This window comes from Globicephala melas, chromosome 20 (genome assembly GCF_963455315.2).
Source record: "Globicephala melas chromosome 20, mGloMel1.2, whole genome shotgun sequence".
Taxonomy (NCBI): domain Eukaryota; kingdom Metazoa; phylum Chordata; class Mammalia; order Artiodactyla; family Delphinidae; genus Globicephala; species Globicephala melas.
This window is the reverse complement of record NC_083333.1, coordinates 12184290-12192895: the sequence shown is the minus strand read 5'-3', so window position 1 is coordinate 12192895 and position 8606 is coordinate 12184290. Positions and strand designations below refer to the sequence as shown.

Here is an 8606-nt window from a genome sequence, read left to right as displayed (position 1 = left end):
GGGGCAAGGAATAGCTACTTTACTTGGAAAGCCAGCTGACCAAGAAGATGGGGGACTTCTGTCCCAAAGAACCATCTTGCCTGAGTTAGAATTCAGCTTCTTTTATACCAAAAGGGGAGGGAGTAAAGTCAAACATTTCTTGGTTCTGGTCAGCCTCCAGAAGGGATGTGTCAATGTCTTCCTTCCTGCACAGGTGGGCCTGGTCAGGATGTTTCCTGTGAGCTAATAAAGGTATTTTATCTTAATGCTCATTACCTGGGAGGCAGGGTTCCCAGAGACAGGCCATTATGTGTAATTTAAGATTATAGGCAACATCCCTTTAGTGATTAAGTTGTAACAGAACACAAAGGTTCTTCCCTATTACGTGATCACCCAGAGTAAAGCAGCCCTTCACTCTCAAGTCATTGCCACGACCGGTTGTCCCTGGCCCCACCCTCATAACCATCTTAGATTATTTTCTGCTTTCTTACTTATTTTCTGTCTCCTCCCCGCCCCCACCATAATGTAAATGTAAGGAGAGCCCAGGTCCAAGGCACCCTCAATGCCTAACAACACTTGGTGCACAAGAGGCCCTCCATAAATAGCGGCTTCGTGACTGAGCACAGCGGCTGTGCACACCGACATACAGATGCCCAGACAGTTGTAGAGTTTCCTTCTGGGGCCCACTGTCACGCCTCAGAGTTGAGAAGAGAGCATGCCCAGTCACTGACACAATCCAGAGACGAAAAAGAAAGACCCCAAGCCTACCCCAGATGAAGCAGGAAGATGAGGCCCAGATGGAGCTGGAAGAGATAGGAGACAGGATCCAGAGGCAGAGACCCAGACCCGGGGCGAGCTCCGGAGAGAGGGACCGAGAGGGACCAGACTCAGCGAACTAGAGAGGCGGGCCCGTGGCAGCCCGGGCAGCAGCCAGAGACTGTGCCCGGAGGAGGGGCGTGAGCGCGGGGGAAGACGGCGGAAAACCAGCGCCCGAGCCCGGGAGCCTGGGAGCCCGGGAGCCCGGGAGCCTGGGCCACCCCGCCCCCGCTCACAAGTGGCCGCGGCAGCTGTCTGGAGCCCGGCCGCCCGCCGGCCCGACGCGTGCGGGATCAAAGCGGCCGGGAAGGGGCGGGCGGGGAGTGGCAGGAACCTGGAGGTGTGAGCGAGCTTCCCAGGGGATGGCCGGAGCGTGGGAGCACAGAGGGCCGGCAGGGGACAGAGTCCTGGAGACACGATCCCAGAGATCGAGACGCAGACGCGGAAAGGGATGCAGAGGCCGGAGAGACCCGGAGCCAGAGATACAGAGACCACAGAAGACCCAGAGAGACCCAGCGTAGCCGTTGTGAAGATACCTGGAAAGAATGTGCAAGAGACAGAGACGCCGATAGAAGGCGGGACAAAAAGGCCGTGACCGTGGACTTAGAGAGAAAGAAGGCGGGCTCCAGAGAACAGAAACAGAGAGCGAGGAAGAGAAAAGGAAAGAAGAGCAACTGGGCCTTAGAGCTCAAGGGGCGGAGGACCTCGCCCCTCCCCCGCGGAGGGCTGAGAGGACCCCCGGGGCAGGGATCCCAGCGCCGGGTCCTTTCTCAGGGTCACGCCTGCGGAGGTGCGGGCAGGGGGCGGAGGGAGGGGTGTGGACAGCCGGAACCCCAGGCTGGGAGGATGGGAGTGTGAGGACGTTCGAAATCAGGGGCTGGATCCGGCGCCTCAAACTCTGCTACAGAGTAAAAAATCTAAGTATTAATATTAATATTTGGTAGAAATCTTAAAGATGCCTTTCAGATACATCAGAAAAGACATCTTTGGAGAAAGGACGAAAAGTCAGACGATGCATTGGCCGGGAATCGAACCCGGGCCTCCCGCGTGGCAGGCGAGAATTCTACCACTGAACCACCAATGCAAGTGAAGGTTGAGCTTCGGTAGATCCAACTCAGTTTGTAAGGAGTCGAGGCGACTACGGCCAGGGAGGCTTTATGGCCAGGAAGGCTTTATAGCCAGGGTCTTCGCAGAGAAACGGTCCCAATAGTTGACATGGGTGGAGCGCCAGGCCATCCTTCCTCCCGCCTGGATCCGGTCACCCGGCCATAAAGTCGCCCCATATGGCCAGGGGCGGCCCCACACCCGGGTGCGAACTGCCACCGGGGGCCCCGAGCCTCGCGTGCAGGTGAGAAAAACTCAGCCCAGCCCAGGTTCCCAAGGAGGGGGGCAGCGGGGGGTTCTGGGGCCACACATCTGCGCTCCCATTTGGCTCAGGTAGGGGGAGGTGGGATGTGCTGGGTTCCCTGATTCCAAATGGGAGCGCCCTCCCCAAGGTCTGTGTTCCCCTGGCTCGGACTTTGGCAAGGCAGGCTCCGTGAAAAAACCAAGCTGTGGACGGGCGCTGGGAGGGCTCGGAGGAGCCCCATCCGTCTCTGACTCCGCAGCTATCTTCTGACTCGGTCTGCAACGCCACCGTGTCATTCTGTGTCCTTGTCCCTGGCATTCTTGCTGTCCCGTTAGATCTCTGATTTTATCTTCTCAGGCACTTTGTCTTGAAGTCTGCAAGTCTCACGCATCATTCTGCAGAGTGGCATACTCTTGGTTTGAGGTGGGTGTTGATCCCTTTTTTGTTCCCTTTCTTATCTTTTTAAGAAAACTGCCTTCTCCTTGTCCCCCCCATAATCACGAGGGATCCCCAGGAGCAAGCAACACGAGCTCACTTGTATCAGGTGTCCTGGCAGCCGCACCCCTGAATCTCCTATAATTAGTTTTGAATCAAATACTTCTAAGTGGAAAGATCTCTCCACCCGTGCTTCAAAGCCTTGCTTCCTCTTCCATGAGGCTTCCCCCACCCCAGTCCAGCCGTCCCTCACGATGACCCTTTCCCAGAGCACCTAATTCACTGTGCTTCTAAAATAGCTACTTGACAACACATAAGCGTTTTCTACCGAAACTTGCAGGAATAAACTGGGCCTCCAGTCCATATCTCAGTACGATCGGTCCCAGCCTAGACCAGTGCCCAGTGGGCACAATGAATACGCAGATATTGGGGAACTGAATATGACTGACTTAGATTGAACAGAGCTTCTCTTCCACCTGCAAAGTCCCAGTTGAATAAACGGATCCAGCCAGCACACTCAGGTGGCTCATTATCTCAAGTAGGAGGTGAATTTTGGGGAAAGATGTATAGGATCCAGCCTAGGGGCTGAGGGATGCTAACTTTTCGATTTCAGGGTTAGTGGGGAGTACAGTGAGCTCCCAAGAAAGCTGAAATAGTGAACGGGGGGGAACTCTGAACTCCACTCCTGAGTTCTATCCCCAAACTACTCAAACTCTCTCTTCTCCTAATTACCTCCTCCCTTCAGCTGGGTCCCGCCTCATTATACAGCCTTATGGTCCTTAAACAGCCGGTGCTGCACTGGCCTCTCATTTCCCACACTCCCAGGCCAGTTCCACTCGTACCCCTCCCCCTTGTGCTCCTCCCCTTTCCGGGAGCCTCGTGCCCAGGGTAGAGTCCGGCAGGAGCCAGGTGCCGAAGGGGCGGGTCCGGGTCTTTACCACCCCCTACTCGGGAGCCTGCGGGATATAAGGCTCAGGGAGAGCGGGGACTCGGTCCACACAAGGGTCCGGAGGAGCAATGGTCACCCGGGATCGAGCCGAGAATAGGGACAGCCCCAAGGTGAGAGGCGGGAGAGGAGGAAGCAGAGGTCCCTGGGCTGGTCAGGGGACAGGGTCCCTGAGACCGAAAGTCAGAGAAGAGGCTGGAGATGCAGGGCTGGAAGGGGGAGAGGTGCGCGGGGAACCCGAGGAGCCAGGAGCTGGGGAGGAAGCTGCGAAGTATGGAGAAGGGGTTAGCGTCAGAGCTGGCACTGGGTGGGCGGCAGAAGCAGAGGTCTGGGGCGTAGGTAATGGCAGTTGACACCTTGCGGCCTGGCGGGCTTGGGCGGGGGTCAGAGTCCGAGTAAAATAAGCAGGAGGAGCACAGAGCTAAGGGACGAGAGTGGAAACAAAAAGCGGAGAGGATAGGCCCTTGCTCCATGCGGGCTGTGAGCCGGAGCTGGGCCAATGCAGCCTTGTAAGAGAAGGTCTGGAGGGCATTGGTTCCAGAGGCCCGAGCCCAGGTGGAAGATCTTAGAACCAACGGAGAAGGGTGACCGCACAGGCGGGTTAGTGGGAGAAGAGGGGGCGCGGTCGCTCTGGGTATCTCCCTTTCTACACTCAGGGCCACCAACTCAGCCCGCCGCCTTGCGGCCCACGTGTCTCGGCGCAAAGAGGGCCCCCAAAGTTCTCCACTGAGACAGAGAAAGACTGCACGAGACGGAGACGTAGAGAGAAAAGAGGAGGAGGAGAGACACAGAGAGGGGAGGAGGGAGGACAAGAATGAGAGAGGAGAATGCAGAAGACCCGGGAGAGGAGGCGAGCTACAGAAATTGACCCTAGGGGCGTTGGGAGGGGGAGCGGAGAGGGATCGAATGGGTCCGGCCTTAGGTTCTCTGGCGTCTTGGGGAAGAGGTGGAGGCCGGACTATCCCAGCGGCGGGATTCCGACGCCTGCGCGGCCGCGCTGAGTCTCGGTCGGGTCGGCCCGCTCTCCCTTTCCTGCTGGTCGCAGATGCTGAAGCCGCTTGTGGAGAAGCGGCGCCGGGACCGCATCAACCGCAGCCTGGAAGAACTAAGGCTGCTGCTGCTGGAGCGGACCCGAGACCAGGTCAGTTCTTCCGCCATCATCGGACTCCCAAGCATTCCGTCCTCCTGTCTCAGGGCTTCCCACTTGGGTGGGGACATATGCTGCTTTGGCGACCCTGGCCCCAAGGCATCCTGACCCTTCGAATCCCATCCCAGACCCCCTCTCGCTCTCAGAACGCGATCTTCATCGCCACCCCTCGGGTCTGTAAGTTTCACACCCGGCTCTGTAAATTTCATTCCCGGGGGTCAGTTTCAACCTTTGGGTCTGTAAATTCTCCCTCCTCCTCCCCCACACTCCCCGAGATAGCCAGCAAGGTGGTTAATTTCATTCCCCGGGTTTTCTGTTCAAATCCGCTCCTCACACTGTGGGTTGGTTTCATCTCCTCGGGTTGGACAGTTTCGTCTCAGGGTGGGCCAGGACCATTCTTGGTCATCTCCACTCCACATTCGGTAGCGCGCTCTGTGGTCCGCGCACAAACGCGATCCAGGGGCACCCCCAGCTCCTGCATCCCCCCTCCCTTCTTCCCCCTGCCACTTTCCCCCTCTCTCCCCACCCCTTTCTGTCTCTGCGCCCTCCCCTCCCATCTGTAGAACCTCCGGAACCCGAAGCTGGAGAAAGCAGAGATACTGGAGTTCGCCGTGGGCTACTTGAGGGAGCGAAGCCGGGTGGAGCCCCCGGGTACAGCGCGGGGGTGGGGCAGCGGAGGGAGGGAGGGGAGAATTCACTGGGGCCCGGGCCGGGGTAGATGGGGCGGACCCTGTGGTGGACGGTGGGCTTGGGGTGTGGCATGCTCCGCTCCGAGGCGAGGTTAATAATAACACCCGCGCGTGTCTGTCTCTGTGTCTCCCTCATTTTCTCCCTCTGTCGGTCCATCTGGCTTCCTGACTCTGTCTGTGCGCCTGTCCGGCCTCGGTATCTCTGCGCCCCGCCCCTTCCCCACCCCCTTCTGGGACCCCTGCCCTGCCCTCCCGTCCTCCCGCCGGCCGTACCCGCTGCCGCGGCTTCAGGTGTTCCCCGGTCCCCAGCTCAGGACGCCGAGGCGCTCGCCAGCTGCTACTTGTCCGGCTTCCGCGAGTGCCTGCTTCGCCTGGCGGCCTTCGCGCACGACGCCAGCCCGGCCGCCCGAGCCCAGCTCTTCTCCGCGCTGCAAGGTTACCTGCGCCCCAAGCCGCCCCGGCCGGAACCGGTAGATCCGAGGCCCCAAGCGCCGCGCCCACCGCTGGACCCCGCCGCCCCAGCGCCCGGCCCCGCGCTGCACCAGCGCCCCCCAGTGCACAAGAGCCTCCCTAGCCCGCGCTGCGCATGGTCCCCGTCCCCCTGCTCCCCCCGAGCCAGGGATTCCGGCGCGCCGGCCCCCCTCACCGGACTACTGCTGCCGCTGCCGCCGCCGCCGCCGCCGCCGCCGCCGCCGCCGCCTCACAGACAAGACGGGGCGCCCAAGGCCCCGCCGCCCCCGCCGCCCGCTTTCTGGAGACCTTGGCCCTGAGCTTTGGGGGGGTGGGGGTGGGGACTCCAGCCCGAGCGCAGCAGAGGGACCCGGGCGTTGGGGTGAGGAGGTGTTGGGGAGGGCGGCGGGGCGCGCGTTCGCAGCGCGCGGGTGAGATGTGGTCTATATTAGAGTATCTATATAAATATATATTTCCCTGGTTCCTGTCCCTTCTCCCTGCCCCCTTTGCGTCTAGGATTGTACCCTCTCTGCCCCCGGCCCAGCCCCAGTCCCTTCCCCAGTCCCTAGTGCATGGAATAAAGTGGTTATTAAATCCCCGTGTGTCCCCGAGCCAGGGGCCTGCCTTTATCTCGGCGTCCACGCCCACTTTCCCTCCCATTCTGTCTCCCGCCCCCCCCCCCCAAGTCCTGCTCTCCTTGGCCCAAGACCCGGGGCAGACAGGTAAGTAAAGAAGAGCAGAGCGGAGGCTGAGGTTGGAACTGAAACCAGATGGAAAACAGTGAGATAGGATGGGGGAGAAGGGATGGGAGCCTTTAAGAAAAAGCCGGATAAAGAGGAAAGGGAAAAAAATAAAATAAAATAAAATCGACTCTGGTGGGATTCGAACCCACAACCTTTGAATCGCTCTTTCGTCACTAGAAGTCCAATGCGCTATCCATTGCGCCACAGAGCCACCTGGCGGGCGGCGGCGTCTGACGGCTTACGGGTACTAGAATGGGAAAGGGGCGGGGGGAGGGGGAGGGTTGTGAGGGAATTGGGCGGGGCGTGTGACAGAAGCGCGTGGTTTGGACCTCAGAGGCTTGCCTGGAAGAGGTAGCGTGCGCAAAGCACGTGAGCCAGGTGGGAGTGCGGGAGCATAGGGGTGGAAGAAACTGGGAGCGCAACTGAATATGAGCGAGCGAGTACAGAGCTCCAGCTGCCCGCTTGGGGGATGCTTCCAGTCCAGGCGCATCCCACTCCCAGATGTGGCCCCACCCATAAGAATAAACTTGTTTTGTTGGAAATTTTCTGTGTGTCTCTGTTTCTTCTGGTCTCTCTGCCTTCCCATCTGCTGCTCCGCTCTCCGAAGGAATCTCGATAGTTGCCAAAGAAGACCAGCCAATTTAGCAGAACTATTTGTAGCTCCACTCCTCCTTTCTAGTCTCTTAGGAAGACTGCGAGGAAAGGTTTCCCCCACGCAGGTAGCGTGGCCGAGCGGTCTAAGGCGCTGGATTTAGGCTCCAGTCTCTTCGGAGGCGTGGGTTCGAATCCCACCGCTGCCAGACCAGAGTTTTTCTCGAGGCTTAAGCACTCTTTAATTCATAAAGTAAATTACTTACTTTTATGAGAACTCCTGGTAGCGGTCTCACCAACGTGTATTCCAGACAGAACTTAGGTCTGCCTCCCAGCCCCAAACCAATACATAATGGAAACTGCCAAAGAAACCTCGGACCTTCATAATCGATCTCCACTTTAACATGTCGTCAAATAACATTCCTATCAAAATTAGTGCAACTTTCTATATATTTAAGTGACTTACTGTATGTTCTCCTGACGGTGTGCTACAGGCTCGAATTACCTAGCCTGAAAAGCTCAGAAGGTAAGACCCTAGTTTAATTTTCTTTCCAGATCCTTTCAGAACATAAGAGAATATCATACATGAAGCTAATGAATAATATAATAGAACATTGGTATTGAGTGAAAACGAAAAAGGAAAGGTTCCACCGAGATTTGAACTCGGATCGCTGGATTCAGAGTCCAGAGTGCTAACCATTACACCATGGAACCCATTCCCTAAGAAAAGCTTCTGACAGTATATATATTATTGTACTTCCTATTCTGTGCCTTTACATACTTTGCCATTCATAGAAAACAAAAAAGAGTTGTCGGATTAGGGTGGATACCGCTATCGAGCACCTGAAATATGAATTTAAATGTGCTGTAAGTATAAAATACACACTGTAATTAGTACAAAAAATGGTTAAAATTTCATTAATAATTTAAAAATATTGATTACATGATAAAATAAGATTTAGGATATAATGGGTTAAGTAAAATGTTATTAAAATTAATTTCAAAAAAATTTCACCTATTTCTTTGTACTCTTTTTAATGTGTGGCTCCTAGAAAATTTAAATTCGCATGTATGGCTCGCATATGCACTGCTCTAAAACATCTCCGCTCTCCCTCCACTGTCATTCGTTCTGCCTTCTGAAAAATACCCTGACGCACTTAATACCGTTTCCTCTTAACACCAGGCAGCAATACTTGCGTTACTCTTTTCCTCTGTTATGTTTGAATGAATACAATTATTTACTCAAAAATATTCTAAAGATTTTCATGTACCGGTGGAGAAAAAGGGCAGACGCCCGAACAGGGACTTGAACCCTGGACCCTCAGATTAAAAGTCTGATGCTCTACCGACTGAGCTATCCGGGCTCTGCTGCCCAAGCGCTTCTACTTCCTATAAGAGATTCGCATTTACGAAAATGCTGAGGATAAGCGGTATCCTATGCACGCGCGCAGGAGACTACAGA

At 56.2% G+C, this 8606-nt stretch overlaps 1 protein-coding gene and 5 non-coding genes across 8 annotated transcripts; 2 read left to right on the top strand and 4 right to left on the bottom strand.

Annotated features, from left to right (window-relative positions):
• Window positions 1-1808: 1808 nt before the first annotated feature.
• Window positions 1809-1879, bottom strand: TRNAG-GCC (transfer RNA glycine (anticodon GCC)). Its single transcript has one exon. It is a non-coding gene; the product is annotated as a tRNA-Gly (tRNA).
• A 155-nt stretch (window positions 1880-2034) lies between these two features.
• HES7 (hes family bHLH transcription factor 7) lies at window positions 2035-6130 on the top strand. Of its 3 annotated transcripts, XM_060291029.1 has the most exons (5): window positions 2035-2143; window positions 2501-2566; window positions 4570-4665; window positions 5235-5322; window positions 5652-6130. In XM_060291029.1, the coding sequence occupies exons 3-5, from the start codon at window positions 4570-4572 to the stop codon at window positions 6128-6130; spliced, it is 663 nt and encodes a 220-aa protein (XP_060147012.1). In that variant the 5' UTR covers window positions 2035-2143; window positions 2501-2566. The 3 variants fall into 3 exon arrangements, with proteins under 3 accessions (XP_060147012.1, XP_030718199.2, XP_060147011.1); XM_030862339.2 differs by lacking the exons at window positions 2035-2143; window positions 2501-2566 and adding an exon at window positions 3596-3637 and having other exon boundaries at window positions 5235-5317; window positions 5632-6130; XM_060291028.1 differs by lacking the exons at window positions 2035-2143; window positions 2501-2566 and adding an exon at window positions 3596-3637.
• Window positions 6131-6677: 547 nt separating this feature from the next.
• Window positions 6678-6764, bottom strand: TRNAR-UCU (transfer RNA arginine (anticodon UCU)). Its single transcript is given in 2 exon segments — window positions 6678-6713; window positions 6728-6764. It is a non-coding gene; the product is annotated as a tRNA-Arg (tRNA).
• A 507-nt stretch (window positions 6765-7271) lies between these two features.
• On the top strand, window positions 7272-7353 carry TRNAL-UAG (transfer RNA leucine (anticodon UAG)). The gene has a single exon. It is a non-coding gene; the product is annotated as a tRNA-Leu (tRNA).
• A 433-nt stretch (window positions 7354-7786) lies between these two features.
• Window positions 7787-7858, bottom strand: TRNAQ-CUG (transfer RNA glutamine (anticodon CUG)). The gene has a single exon. It is a non-coding gene; the product is annotated as a tRNA-Gln (tRNA).
• Window positions 7859-8435: 577 nt separating this feature from the next.
• On the bottom strand, window positions 8436-8508 carry TRNAK-UUU (transfer RNA lysine (anticodon UUU)). The gene has a single exon. It is a non-coding gene; the product is annotated as a tRNA-Lys (tRNA).
• Window positions 8509-8606: the final 98 nt, after the last annotated feature.